Source organism: Lonchura striata, chromosome 9, assembly GCF_046129695.1.
Source record: "Lonchura striata isolate bLonStr1 chromosome 9, bLonStr1.mat, whole genome shotgun sequence".
Lineage (NCBI taxonomy): Eukaryota > Metazoa > Chordata > Aves > Passeriformes > Estrildidae > Lonchura > Lonchura striata.
This window is the reverse complement of record NC_134611.1, coordinates 13,861,705-13,876,754: the sequence shown is the minus strand read 5'-3', so window position 1 is coordinate 13,876,754 and position 15,050 is coordinate 13,861,705. Positions and strand designations below refer to the sequence as shown.

At 46.1% G+C, this 15,050-nt stretch overlaps 1 protein-coding gene across 5 annotated transcripts in view; it reads left to right on the top strand.

Moving 5' to 3' along the window:
- RNF220 (ring finger protein 220) overlaps positions 1 to 15,050 on the top strand; it is a 212,789-nt gene that overhangs the window by 155,777 nt on the left and 41,962 nt on the right. For 3 of the 5 annotated variants that reach the window (XM_031505551.2, XM_021528386.2, XM_021528410.2), the window contains 3 exons: positions 1,779 to 1,821; positions 9,250 to 9,371; positions 10,380 to 10,512. In XM_031505551.2, the coding sequence (XP_031361411.2) occupies positions 1,779 to 1,821; positions 9,250 to 9,371; positions 10,380 to 10,512 (298 nt within the window). Of the gene's footprint in view, positions 1 to 1,508; positions 1,633 to 1,778; positions 1,822 to 9,249; positions 9,372 to 10,379; positions 10,513 to 15,050 lie in introns of those variants that run through there. The other 2 variants (XM_021528420.2, XM_021528394.3) reach the window with 2 other exon arrangements.

Sequence of the window (15,050 nt, the reverse complement as noted above, 5' to 3'; positions counted from 1 at the left end):
AGCAAATTACAAGTGATACATCATACTGCAAAGACGGCATTTCAGGCTTGGAGGGAGCCCACGGAATATTTGTGACTGAATAGCAGTGTAGTGTGTAAGCAAAAGCCTAAAATCCTTGTCCAGGGAAGGCTCACCTCCCTCTCCTCGAGCTCAGGTAAGCGTTCCTCCCGAAAGACAGCTCAATTCATTAAAAGGGTAAAGCCAACAATCAGCAGCTTTGATTCTGTAAATAAGCTATGTATGAAAATCCAGCTGCATGTTCAGCAGGCAGGCAGAGCTGGGATGTTGGACACCGTGCAAAGCTCACCCACCAGCACCTGAACTGCCCTGCTGCCCATCATCATCTGGGGCAGCGAAACGCATCGGGGCGGTTTTTGTTTTCCATCTGAAAAAGAAGTGACAGACTGTCAGGCGCCAGAGAGGAGACCCAAAATGTACGTTTGATTCCAGGAAACAAAGTCTGAGGAAACTGCAGAGAGGGGAACAGATGAGATTTGTGTGTATAGGAGCCTCTGCTGCCCAATTTGCAGCCCTCAGCTCTATCCCAGCCTCAGGCCGGTCTGCTACACTACAAATGTGCAGCAGTGATGGGAGGGAAACCCAGGCGACAGTTCTGAGCGCCCAGGTTTGCTGAAACATGAAGAGGAAAAGAGGGAGGCGTGCCTGGCAAGCGCCGGCTCTGTCCCCGTGGCAGGGGCCGTTTCTGGCGGCGCAGGCGGTGTCAGAGCCCCGGGCGCTCCGCCTGGCCCGGCAGGTGGTGCCCGCAGGCGGCAAGGACGGGCTGCGCGCCCCGGGGCTCTGCTCCGAGGCTCGGCTCCGGGGGCTCCACGGCTGGGCCAGAGCGGGGCAGGAGCCATGGAAGCGCCCATTGGCCTCCTGCCTTTGGGTCTTATTACCCCCACATTCTGATTGGAAAACAGCCCTTGGGCCCCAGTCTCTGATTGGGCAGAGGAAGTTGGAGAGGGACACTCTGGTGCCTGATTGGCCAGTGCCTTTGGGTTGTTTTTAGGGCTAAGGCTCTGATTGGCTAGTGACGTTGGGCCTAAAGGATGCTCAATCACTGTTGGGGAAGGGAATCTTGTCGGACGAGGAAATTAAGAAAGCTGCTTCCCAGCTGGTCCCAGGCTCTGATTGGTCAGCTGCCTCGGGGCAACAACCTGCATTTGGGGTCTGATTAATCACGGCCCCTTGGGTTCCCGTGGGTCCTGACCAGGCACTTCAAGGCTCAGTAACCCCTGATTTCTGATTGGCCAGGCACCCCAGGGCCCCACTAATCTCCGATTTCTGATTGGTCAGGTACACAGGGTCCCCCATAACCCCCGAATTTTGATTGGCCAGCTCCTCCGGAGTCCGGCCGCCCCGGGGCTCTGATTGGCCGGGCTCGCCGGGCGCTGCCGCCCCCTGTCGGTTGTCATGGGAACTGCCTGCTGAACTCTCACCCGCGCGCCGCGGGTCACATGACCGGGGCCAACATGGCGGCGGCCGCCGGGGGCTGATCGGCGGCGCCCGCTGGGCCGCGCCGCATCCGCCCGCATCCCCCCGCATCCCGGGCCCGCCGCCCGCCGCCCGCCCGCGGCGCCCGCGGCTATGCAGAGCGGCAAGAGGGGGCCCGGCGGCGGGGGCCGGGAAGAGGTGGGTGCCGCGCTGGGGGGGAGGCCCGCGGACGGTGCGTTGTCCCGGGGATGCGCGGGGAGGGGGGGACCGGGCCGGGCCTTGTGTACGGGCGAGGGGCGCGTTGTTCACATCCGCGTCCTGACGCTCTTGCCTCCTCTCTGCAGACCTTCCTGCGGGTGCGAGCGAACCGGCAGACCCGGCTGAACGGTGAGTGCGGCCCCCATCGCGCCTGCCCCTGCGGAGAAGTTTCCAGAGTTGGGCCGAGTTGTGTGACACCCCCGTGTCCCCCGCACCGCAGGCCGGGAGCCGCCGCCAGCCTCGCTGGGGCCTCCGCCTGCCGGGAGGGCGCAAGGGGCATTCGGTGAACCCCTCCGCGCTCCCTCCCGGCTCCCCAGGGAGGCGGCTCCCTCCGCGGGGATCCCCCGGGCGCTATAAAACCAAACCCGCTTCTTCTGCCTGGGGCCCGGCTGCTGAGCTTTCACAGCTCACGTGGCTGAATCTTGCAGGAAACTTTTAAGAAGCCTGAGCGTCATCTGACGTCATGGTTTGTTTTGTTTGGTTTTTTTTTTTTTTTTCTCTCAAACCCACAAATGCTGGTGCGGTACTTTTATTCTTATATCTGTGGGTGCTCGTAACAAGTAAACAACTATTTCTAATGGATAGTGGTCTGGTATTACAAAAAAAAAAAATCAGACCAGACATCACTTGATTTCAGAGAGAGGAAGCCCATCTCTCTGTTTTGAAATTGGAAAGAAAAGCTGAAAGGAAACTTTTTTTAATTAGAGCTGAAGAAATCGAAACTTTTCCTAAAGTTCAGAGGTCAGAACTTACCAGGTACACAGTGACAATGTTCTATCATCTGGTTTTTTACTGCTTGTAACTAGTATGTAATATTTAGTCAGAATCTGGTTATTCACGTTAATAGGAGGCCATTAATCTTGAGCTTCCTGATGTGATAGTTCACTATAACACCTCTGATGTGCATTTGGAGTTTATTTATAAGATTTGCTTGAACAAATTAGCAAAATTATTTAGAGTGTTCTGGTAGAAAACGCTTTGCTTGAATTTGAAGCCTCCATGTTTAGTGTAGTCTTAAGCAAATAGAACCTACAGGTCTGATAAGTTAGGTGAATTCAGAGCTGGCCTTAGGATTTTTTAATATCAACCCAGAGGGCCAAAAAACTGCAAACTCCAGGATGTCTTTTAAGTCACAGAACAAAGAAATGAGTTGCCTTGCACCAGTGACAGGTAACTGCTGGCAGGTGCTCACTCTGCACTCTGAGATGAGTGCAGAGAGCTGCCAGTGCTGGCAGGCAGACACAGACTTCAGATGGCTCAGATACACGAGGTGCTGCTCTGCGGTGACTTGTCTTGTGTGACCGAGGTCTCCGGAGTCAACTGTTCTTTTATCATAGTCAGATAGCTAGGGCTCTCTCTTTCTACCTTTTTTCAGGCCAACAATTAAGGTGCAGTCACCTTATTTTAAATATTTTTCTAAAGTTTGAGCCAGACTTGTGAAATTCTTGCTGTTGTGGAGTCCTTCAGCGTGAGATGAAGCTCTTGGTGTGAGCATGCTCTGCTGAACTGGCTCAGTATTGCTTCGTGCTTTGTCCCGAAGCAGGGCTTCAGCACAATCTGGAGACTGATCTCCTTTTGGGAGCTCTTCTTGGCCTATGTTGTTGGATGTTTTTGTGAACCTGTGCTCATCTAAAGCGAGGCAGGCATTTTTGTATAGCATTTGCATTTTTTTTTGCTGGATGTTTTACTCTTTTTGTATGTACGTTTTGTGGTACAGTAGTATTCTAAATGAAAGAATGTATGTGCTGCCCTAATAATGCTGGGGTTTCCTGTCTGTTCTCTTCTTCTCCCTGAGATGAAGAGGGTCCAGATGTCAGGGAGCTGGATGCAGAAATTCAGGTGAAGAGCTTTGGGTCCCAAAGAAGGTCAGATTACGTCAGAACTGGTTCCTTCTGACCTTAGCTTTTTGTGACTGATTACTGCTGTTCCCAGAACATTCCTGTAGTGATGTTTGGTCCAGTCTGCACCCAGACAAACGGTTGGGTGGGTTCTACTGCTTCTTTCTCTGCATGTGTCTTTACATTTGTTTTTCTGAACACTGGCTGCTTTCTAGTTTCTTCCTCCACATTCGTCTCTACTGAAGTAACTCCAGTATTTGTAAGCTATGCTACCTTATTGTTCAGTAATTTGAGCAGTAATGCTTTAGGGGAAAAAAAACTCTTATTTATATATATCTTGTATTTTAATGAACTTCTAATCAATCATGCAACTTTAGTTTCCTAATCCTGATTATTTTACATGAACAGAAGTTGTGTAGGACTTGTCCAAGGACAACTGCCTCTTTGTTTTGTGTTCTCATTGACACACTGCAGAAACTTAAGATATGGCAAATGCAGTCTGTCAAATAAAAATATATTTCATTTGTTTTTATTATGTTTTATGTGTACTTTTCAATATTGTTGTAACCAGTTTATCTTGGTATTTCTGTCAAGCATGTATGCGCTGAGTTCTAGAAGCACTTCTGGAAGCTCCTCCTATAAAAAGGGCTCACAGTGTTTGCTCTTCTTCTACATTGTCCTTGATGCTAATCTTGGCTGCCCAGGCTATTTGTGACTCAGTCTTGTTTGGACCTTGATGTTTTCCATCCTGTTGTGTTCATTTGGGAATGTGCAAAAGGATCTAAGGGAAGAGAAGGTAGAAAAGGAAATGTGTTCTGGAAGCTTTTGTTGGCCTGGCCACAACATGATTAGGTCCTCATGATAACATGGTTCACACATACCTGACTGGCCAGAATTTTAATTCTGTAAGTCAAACCTGTGACTTAAATTGAGCTGTGGGTAAGGAAAATGCATTTTCAAGCTCAGGAGCAGGAGATTAATGTTCTGTCTGTTAGGCTCTTGGTTGAGTGTTTGTATCACAACTTCCCTGTCAGCCTCAGTGAGTTAATCCTGCACCTCTCACCTGTGCTAAACTCACTTTCCAGAGGTTGTGCCCTTGTGAACCCAGGCATATGAGGTGCTGATTCCTGATGAACCTGTGTGACAAAGGAAGCATTTCTTTCATTTGCCTTATTTCCAGTATTGCCAAACTGGAAGCTTTAAGCTACCCTGTAAATTGATGCTTGTGGAGTTTTGCAGTGCAGAGCAGGTTAGATAGTAGTTCAAAATTAGAGGCACAAAGTTTGGCTTAGTGTATCAGAACATGGATTTAGCAGGTTAAGTAGGTGCCAACCTCGGAGACTAGTGTCAGATTGAAGGTTGCTGAAAATCATCTGTGTGGAACTTTGGCCATGCAAATCTGAAAGCTGCACTGAAACCCTTTTGTGAATCTAGTCCTTAATGTTCTTTTTTGGGCAGATGAGCAGCAAATTGTACTTCAGGTCTGAAACAGATTCCTTCTTGACCATCTGTTTTCTTGCTTTTGCTTCTTGAGGTGGCTTTTTTGAGCTCTGCCACTACTGCAGTTGTTCCCTTGCATCAGATGCTGTGGATGAGTTTGATCATTCACAAAAGCTTTGTGACAGATCTAACAAAAGTAGGCGTAACCACTCCTCAGGATTTCTGGAGTAGATTTTCAGAGAGCAGGTGCTAGGTCTTGTGCTTAAATATTATTGACTTAAGTGTAGGGTTATTAACAAAGTTTGCATTCTCAGGTGAGTTCTGAAGTAGGTCCTTAAAAAGCTCCATTTGCACCTCCCTCAGAAGGTGAGTCCAATTTTGGTGGTTACCCTAAGCCTGTCTCTCCAAACACACCGTGCAGTTTGTTGAACCACCAGCACCATGTCCTGTGCTTTTGTAGCTGATGGGTGGGGGAGGAATAAAGCTGGATTATTTTCACTGGAAAGGAGACAAAAATGCTTCCACTTAATTTGATTGGCCTGCCATTGCAGGAGCTGCTAATGATGTCTGCATAGGACTCAGGGGACCACTCAAACTGGTGGAGGGAACCATAAGAGATATTGCTAGTAACTTAATCATGACCTTTGATGCTGCAGGAGAGGTTGGTGCAATGTCCACTGCTAGATGCTGTGTAAGAGCACTTCTGAGGTAATTAGTGCCCTGTCCTGAAGGTGAATTTTTGCTTGGGGAGGGGAGTACCAGTGAACACTAAAATCCATTAGCTTTTCTCACAGGAAGTTTGGCTGGACTAGATAGTAACATGATCTTTAGGCATTAATAAGATTCAGCCTAGATGAGGAGAGCCCATTGTTAGAAAAAATCCTTGGTCTCTTCTGCCAGTAAGGCAGCAGTGGTGGGTTGGCTCCTTGTCTCTGCACCTGTGGGAGGGCAGGGACCTGTGTGCCCTTAGCAGCAGAGGCTTTCTCGAGTGCAGTTTGGCTCCTTCTCTAGTGCAAGCAGCCTCTCACCTTGCATAGCCCCATGCTAGAGAACTACATATCAGTGAAGGGAAGAGCAATTCCATAGCCAGCACAGCTCCTAGTTAAGTCAGAGACCATAACTGAGACCCCCTGCCCTTGCAGAGGATCCCAGTTCTTGCTCACCTGTGTGCTACTTTCTCATCTGCTGTGGTGACTTAAACTCCCTAGGTGCCTGATGGTTTTGTGTAATCTGAAGGAGAACATGCACTTGCAGCAGGAGCCGTGTATAGGGTAATGTACATCTTTAAAAGTGAGGCCTCGGAGGTGCTGGAAGCCCTCTGATAGCCTAATAATAATTATTAATGCTAATAAAAACTGGTGAGCTTCTCACCTCCTGGCAGAAGGTTGGAATAATAACTATGGAGTCTTTGTTCAGTCAGAGGTAAGAATGGGTCAGGCTTGTGCAAAAACCTCCTTCCCTGAGTTCTGTCCTCTTTGTACATCCAGTCCTCAACTGGCTGCATTTTTATCTTCCTGAATTACGGGAAGGAAGGAATGACTTTTTCTTTTTTTCTCCCCTCTCCATGCTCCTGCGACAGGAGCGAGGGAAAGAGGGATTAGTGAGCTAATTAGAAATGATCGCATCTATCAACACTAATTAGCAATCCTGTGGTCTCACTTGCGTGTTCTTTTGAGCTGCTCCCCTTCGGGACAGCGCCACAATCAGCCCCTGCCTTTGGGGCCGCTCGGTCCCTGCCGCGCTGATTGGAAGTGATGGCCGGGCTGCGTGTGTCGGGCAGGGACAGCGCCGCTCGGATGTGCTTTCCAGGCTGCTCCCCTCCATTCCTCCTGTCACCAGGGGCACCCTTGGCCTCCCTGGGCACCACGCTGCCACTGCTAATGTCCAGAGAATGAAAATGGCAGGGGGATTTGTTTTCAACACCTCTTTCCTCCAGCAGCTTTTTCACTTGTGGCGCTGCAACTCAAAGGGCTGCTTCTCTGTGGAGCTAAATGAGCCAAGATACGGCTCATTTATGGCTGCTGGGTCTGCTGTAGAGGTGGAGCAGAGTGAGGTTCTCTTCCCAGCTCTGCACTAACACTTCAGCTGCAGATCAGGTGCTTGTTCTGGCAAAATGGTTCCAAGAATTTATCTGTAGAAGACCCAAAATAAGTTGTCTTCCTTTTGTCACTGCGACAGTGCATGGATTGGAGGATGGCAGTAAAAAAACCCTAAAAATACTAATAAATTCACCAGGCAGACCACTTCAACTGAATTGTTTGGCCATGGGGAGTCCTACCAGAATAATTAAACTGCTCTTTCCCTGCATTTCCCTGTTAAAAACATGATGAGGTGAGAGAAATTTGTGTCTGCGATCAGGATAAAGAAGGCTTTGTTTCTGTGTTTCTCTCCAGATGGGTGTTTGCTGAGGAATGCTCAAGTCATATCTTATTCCAGCCTCCTTCCATATTTTTTGCTGGCTCTACAGAGCTAGTGAGGCAAGGAAAGAGCATCCTAAACTTACATGAAATGAAAGAGCCATGCTGAAGGATATAGGTATGCACTAAACCAGAACTTCAGAAATCTCTTGGGCACTGAAGTGCAACCAGAAAGAGTGTGGCTTAACTGCCTAAATGGGAGGGTTGTGGAACTGTGAGTGTGGTGTACCCAAGACAAGAGATAGTTGTGGAGCTTCAGCAAATAAAATTTAGACAGTGAAAGCAGTGTGTGTTGAGAGTCTGTGTTGCTCCAAGTGCCAAATATCAAAAACATTCTTGTTTTGGTCTCAAGTTGCTGTCTCTTGCTCTAGGAATGTTACATTTACAGAATCCTTTCCAGCATGTGAGGAGTGGAGATGTATTTTTCAGGGAATTTTAACACATATGTATTTCAATGAGGAAAACCATTGCCCACAGAATAATTTGAAGCTTTCTTAGTGCTGGAGCATGAGAGAGTATAGGGAATGATGAATACTCCTAGTTCCAGATTGTGGGAAAGTATATCTTAACACAGAGAGTCCTGAGTTCAGGGAAGCCAAAAAGAAAGTCTTGAAGGAAGCCTTTCCGGTCTGTGCTGATGTGTTCAGCTGAAACTTTATAATTTGCTTGATGTTTGTGCTCTAAACTGATGCACTTGATAAAACAATCAACAGAATGTACACTGGTCCTTCTCATCCTAACATTCCAGAAGCTTTCTGTGACTCGTTGGCTGCAGGGAGCTGTCGATCCGCCAGTGTTCAGGCATGAAGGCTTTCAGAGCATGCTGCAGTGCTCACAATGTCAGTAATGATTTCTGCCTAATGCAGCTTTTTGGTGGTGTCATCTCTCATTATCACATGGGCTTTCCTTGGGCTTTTTCTTGTCTCTCATTCAGAATTTTGACCTTCCTTATTAATTAAACAGTGACTTTCCTGCAGCCAGTGATTGAGTTATTCAGTAATACCTGCCTAAAGCCATCATAATAAAGACAGAAGTTCTTTCTAATGCAAATTATTTGGTTCCAGATGTTTTGATCACATTAAACGATGTCTCAAATTAACCAGCTATTGGATTAAGCAACAGGCTACCTTTGCTGCTTTTTCTCATTATCATGATTCCTAACATGTTTGTTTCCCAGAGCGTGCTCTCAAGAAGGCAGTGTAGCCCCTAGTTTTAATGAAATAAAAACAGTAGAGAGACATCTAGTATGGATCCTTTGTTTTTTTTTAGCAAATCTCTTTCCTTTCCATAAATATTACCTGCTACCAAGATGGTGCTCTTGTTTGTGGTGGTCTGAGAAGGAATTTTTCAGAGTGTACAGGCCGCTTTGTGGTCCTGGAAGTGAGTGTTAAATATGTTGTCCAAGGCTATCAGGTGTTGCATCATCCTTCCACATTCTAAGCAAGTTCTTGTAGAGGGAATAGATGCGTTAGTGGAAGGGTCTCAGACTTAGAAGGCAAACTCCAAAACAGGGTTCAGTGGTTTGATCACTCAACTTTGAAAACAATTTCAGGTTTCCAAGGGAAAGATTTTAACCATTCTAATAATTTACCATGGGATGTGTAGCAGATATTCTTCTCCTAGTTGTTAAATTGTGAATAGCTGCCTCTGTGGAATCAGAGTGCTCAGCTACATGTTACAGATTTCTTCTGAAAAGTGCCAAGTAACAGTCTCTGTACTGTTTCTAGAGGTCAGAATTGGGAGTTACAGTGGGATTTTCTGGAGTGAAATCTTACTGTTTTTGCCAAGGGTTTATTAAGACTGGATCTACAAACTTGACATGTCTTCCTTTTTTGTTTTCTTTCCCTGGTTTCTCCATGCAGCTCGGATTGGAAAAATGAAACGGAGGAAGCAAGACGAAGGGCAGGTATGTCCCCTCTGCAGCCGCCCTCTGTCAGGATCCGAGGAGGAGATGAGTAGGCATGTGGAACAATGCCTTGCAAAGGTAGAGGCGTAACAGGATCACCAGCTGCCATTCCCTTCTCCCTGCTCCCAGCTCTGTCTGTAGTTGATCTAATGTGGGGCGAGAACTAACATTGCTGAGCTTGCAGGCAATGCTAACTGTCTCCCTAAGATCTGTAGTTGCTTCTTTGTCTGGGAAGATGGATTCTTCTGGATTTTTCTGTTCTGTTACATTAGTAACTTTTTACTTCGTGCACTGTTCTGCTGTTACCAAGGTCTAATTTGTAGATTTTAAAGGTGGAGCTATTGAAGTTTATGAACCTTAGGTAGGATTTTAGACATCCTATGTAGCTCAGGAACAACAGTTTGTTCTGATCTGTGCCTTTGACGATATTAGAATTATTGTTTGTCGGGCTCTTTTGTAGCAGACTGGGATTGCATGATCATCTTACTCCAGGGAAATGCATTTAAGTAGAACTGTTCTCATGCGGTTCATCCCAAAGACTGCAAGGAAGGAGACACAAGCCCCGGGGGAGGGAGAGAGTTTTGTCATTGGGCTTTTTGTTTGTGTTTCTTAGGAAAAACCTTCAATAGAGGACTTGTTGCCTCAAGAGGTATATAGTGTAAAGAGAGCTATATGTAGATCAGTGTGCCCCAAAACTATGTTACAGGAGAGCACTTCTGCTAGGGGTCAAAGGAATCTGTGGTGTCATGTTCCTGGATGGTAGAGGAATTTTGCATGCAAGGCAGGGGAATGCATGTTGAAATGAACACCAGCATTGTTTTAAGGACCAGACCTTATATTTTCTCTAGTAAAAATTATGAAACTTGCAACTTGTTTTAATCTTAGGTTGTCAAGTTCTTCCAGTACCTTTTTACTTCTCTAGTTTCGGTTAGTAGGAACAGGAATGGGAATAGAGGCTGCTGTATGTTCTATACTTAGCTGTCCTGGGAGCAGTCTAGCTTTTCTTCCCCATCCCGCCATGAGTTATGAACCCCAAAGAGCCATTTTGTGCATCCCAACGCTCTGCCCCTGCTTTGCCCCATGCAGAGAGAAGGTTCCTGCATGACTGAGGATGACTCTGTGGACATTGAGAACGAGAACGGCAACCGCTTTGAAGAGTACGAGTGGTGCGGGCAGAAGAGGATACGGGCCACTACTCTCCTGGAGGGAGGATTTCGAGGTGCGCCAGTGTTTCGGGGGCACTTGTAAATCATTCTGTTGTGGAAGTTGATCATTACCTATCTTTAAAGGGAGGGACAGGGGGGTTTTACTTCCACAGAAGGCAGAATCATCAGCCTTTGCCAGAATGTAAAGTGATTTCAGTTTTTTTGTCCCTCTTGAATGTTGAGAATCAAAATTTGTGCAAATCTTGAACAAAGCATGGGGTTATTTTTTTCTCAAGGAATGTGGCTGAAGAGGGAATGGGTAGATCATATGGGGAAAATAACATTTTATATCTCACACGTAGTAAGAAATACATGGAAATATGTGAAGAGAGGGAAATAGAAATGAAATTGCAAAAATTCCCAGCCTGGAGTGACGAAAGCTGGTGTATCAGCCTCTGGTGATGTATTGGAGGTGACAGCTAAGTCGCTTTAGCACCTGCATAAAATATTAAAGGGCCAGTTGTGCATTTATCACTCCATCCCTTTTAAGGTTGATAAATGAGAATCCAGGAACCTGCTCTGCACCTCCAGCACTGCAAGCCCTTAGGGCTCTCAGACAAACACATTTTATTTTTCCTCCTTCTTTTGCTCCTTCCCCAGTGACGGGGAAATCAGTTACCAAGGAGAGAGTGAGTTATGGCAAAATTTGACCTCTTGTGAGCTTTATTGGTGAATGTAATTTTAGCTAGAAACCTGGTCCCTTTCTTACATTCAGCCCTTTGGCCTCAAAGAGGAGGATTTACTAAACTGTTCATTGGCATGAACCTCAGGCACTCACAAGAGTTTCTCACAAGCAATCCACGTAGCGCATGCTTAATGAGAGGAGGAATGCTGGCTCCCTTCGTTCAATAAAGAGGATGGGATGTGATCTCTTCCTATATCAGCTTGGATTTTAATTTAAAATATCTCAAGGGGAAAGGCTACTGCATAAGGGAGTTGGACTTAAAAGCTAGCCATGTGCTCAGCTAAAAACAGGCACTCGTGGTCTGCTCTTGCTTTCCTCTGAAATTAAATTGTAGCTGGGTTTTAACAGAGCAGATAAGGAGCAGCTTCTTTGGGCTTCAAAGGACCCCCAGTGAAGCTCATGCTATTACATGCTATGTCAGTAGCCTAACGTTTTTTGTGACTGCATGGGGAGTTGTCTGTGCATGATTCCACATAGAGGCCTGATGAGACCATGCGGGATCTTAGGCTGTGTTCATGTAGCAGAGATACTACAGTCTGTACTGGGGAAGCATGGGATGTCTGTGTGTAATTGATGTAGTTAGGCTGGGTAAATATGAAGTATTTGCTTTTTTGTTGCATTTTCTTCATTATTTTAAGCAATTCTCAAATGTGTTACTTGTTACTATGTCAATCATCTGTTTTCCCCCACCTGAAGTTAGGTTTTAGCATCAGTTAGTGCTGTAACCTGTGCCAGGTGGGTACACGCATATGAACAGATACTTGTTCATACTTAGAGAGGGCGTTGTTTCCATCAGGAAGTATGGGATCTGTCTCTTCTTTCCTTTTGGAGACCTTCATTATACCTTCAGGAATTACATGGACATCCAAGAAAAGATTGGAAGTCCAGGAGGAAAGCTGAATACATGCAGTTCTAAAACCCTCCATAATCAGCCTGCTGACAAGGCTTTTGGGTTAGACTTCTTCCCTTGGTGGTGCTGGATGAAAGATATCTTTAGGTCAGCTCACAAGCACAGGAAACTCCCTGTATTATTTGTAGTGAGAAACATCCTCCCTGTGCAGCATTTTGTGGCAAAACTACAGCTGAAGAAGGGACTCCTGATACCTGAGCAGCTGTCAGGTCTCTACCACCTGCCCTTCCTCCCTGGAGCACACCTCTGCTGGCAGCTAGATTCAACAGCTGCCATGCTTCTCTACAAAAGTGTCCTCTTCCCTAAGCAGGGGAATTTTTTTCCTAACAACTTTCTACCTAGTATCTTGGGATAATCAGACAATATGTACAGGGTACCTACCTACTCAGTGCAAAAAGTTGTAGATTTTGGAAAGCCAAAGCAAAGCTGGAGTGATCTCCTACAGCTGGCTGATTGCATTTATTTTTAATTAGGTTACACTTTTTCATGCTCTCTTTTGTGGCTCTCCTATTGTCTCTGACTGCTGCATTCATGGGTCTCCATCATTCAGGACTGCTATGTGCACTCCCAGGTAACCTTAAGGTGACTGTCTTTCTTCTTTTGCTGCCAGTGTTGGCTCTTGCCAGACAGAATTCTTAATTTATAGCCCTAAAGCACAGCACAGCGTTTTGTAGATGCTTTCTAATGCTTAAAACTGCTTTGTCTGGAGTTGGCAAGGCCCTCGTTAACCCCTGTCACCTGAGGCTTTGCATTTGGCTCTGTTGCCTTTGCTGAGAAGTAGCAGTGATGTGGAAATCAAATGTCTTTTATAATGCCAGACAGCCTTTACCAGGCTACAGGGATGTCACCAATGTCTAAAGAGATGACATGGGGAAATACATAAAACCAGAGGGGAAAATAGATGGCCATGTGTCTCATTAATTTTGGTTTTAATGGTGTGTTGCTTTGAGGAGATGTCACAGCTGGGTGAAGGGAGAGCAGGACACTGTGGCCAGTATGTGTTGTACATAAGTCCATTGGGCAGCATTACAGCAGTGTCTTGAACTTAACATAGATCCTGGTGCTTTTTTTTAACATTTTTTGTTAGGGGACAAGGTTCATATCACTCTCCACATGAGGAAAATTCTTTGCCAATTATATAGAAAATCCTGACAGAGTCTCAGTTGGAGTAAGGTTGAGAGACCTTAGGGTTTTTCTTCCTAAAAGCAGAAACAGCCCTGTTTGGATTTTCTGGAAGACTGTCTAAAACATAGAAGCAACCACAGGCTGAAACTCTCACTTGTAAAGTTCCTAGGATGATACTTTCCTGCTTCCAGAGCACTTGCAGGGAAAACTTGCTCTTATGACCTGAGGAACTGTCTTAGAAGCTGGAAATTATTTGTCTTTTCTGTTGGTGTTACAGCTGCAAGCCCCCCCAGTCAGGTCTAGTGCGGCAGAGGCAAAGCACACCTACTTGGCTGCCACAGCTTGGCATACCTGAGGCAGCAGGTGGAAAGAACAGGCTGTGGCAGCAAATAGGAATATGACCTGAGAAGTGCAGGGATCAATGTGTTGTCTCTGAAGCTCTTGGGTTAGGTGAAGGATTTCAGTCAGGAAGTATTTAGTACTGCTAGCTGTCCTCCTAGATTCATTTGCTATCCTTCAATTTGCTTTCCAAAACTGGAAAGATGTAAGGTGTAAATAAGATTATTGACAATTATATAGGGCTTGGAACCACTTCGTTTCAGCAGAAGTCCTTGAAGCAGGGGTTTGTAGGGGAGTTTGTGGTTTGAGGGTAGGTGCAGAATAATACCAGCATGAAATACCAAACTCCGTTTAAATCAAGCTTGTACTTCAAAGTGTAAGACTATACAGATAAAATAATCAGATATCCCCCTGCCTCACTACAGTGTCACAAGACTAAAATTTCTCTTGAAATACCTGAACATTCAGTAAGTATCTCTCCCTATGTCTCTGAATCATTTCTCTCTGAAGCTCTTTGTTGCAGGAGATTATTTCATGCCACCTTTAATGAGTTTCTGTGTTTAGGATGCCAACAAGGCTTCGCAAGTGAAAGCGTCAAGTGGCTTCGTCTCTGATGTGGGGTTTGTTGGGTTTTTTTAATGCTCAACATATTTGTAGCGATTCCTCTATTCCAGTCCAGAATGGATGCACATTACCCTTAGTGTTTACACTGTAAGGTTATCCCTTTAAAGAATTCCTGAGGGAAGTTCAAAAGGTTTTTTTTTTCTTTGAAAGATTCAGTGTCTCTTTTTGTGTGTATGTTTCTTACTTGAAAGAAGGGAAGGGAGGGGGGGAAGCGGGGGAAAAAAAGTGCTTTATCTGAAAAGAATCACATCAGCTTCACACTGATAGAAGCTGCTGTCATCTCTTAAACGGCTTAGCACAGTCAAAAGGCAAGAGGACTTAAAACAGTGTCTTACACAGGGATCGATGGGTGGAACACATAACTCCTAACTGCAAAAAAAAAGTAGCTCGGGGGGAGAGATAACGGTAATGATTGCATTGAGGGAAGCTTGAGGGAGGCTTGTTCTTTGTAACACAGCTTCAAAGGTGTCTGGACTGGTGCCTAAGCAAACTGGCCTGTGAAGTTGCTGCCTCTGTAGGTCTGGTGGGGGGTGGGGGATGCTTGCACCCTTCTGTTTCTTAACAGATGGGACAAAGATTAGTAAATGCCAGGTTTGCCGTTCCCTTCTGCTGCCTCAGATTTGAGGAGAGGATTTTGTCACTTGGTCTCTTTCCGTCCGTTCGGGGAGGCAGCTTGCCCAGGAGAGGGGATGGAGGAGAGCAGGGCTGGGCGGCTGGGGAGCTGGGTGTTGGGCGGGATGTCAGTTTATCGATCGCACCTCAGTCAGGAGAGCTGCGGGCGCAGTGCTCTGAGCACGAGCGGCAGCGTGCTTAATGTGATTGAAAGGCAGTTAAAATGGCGGTGACCTTTTCAGGGGGAATTAGATTGC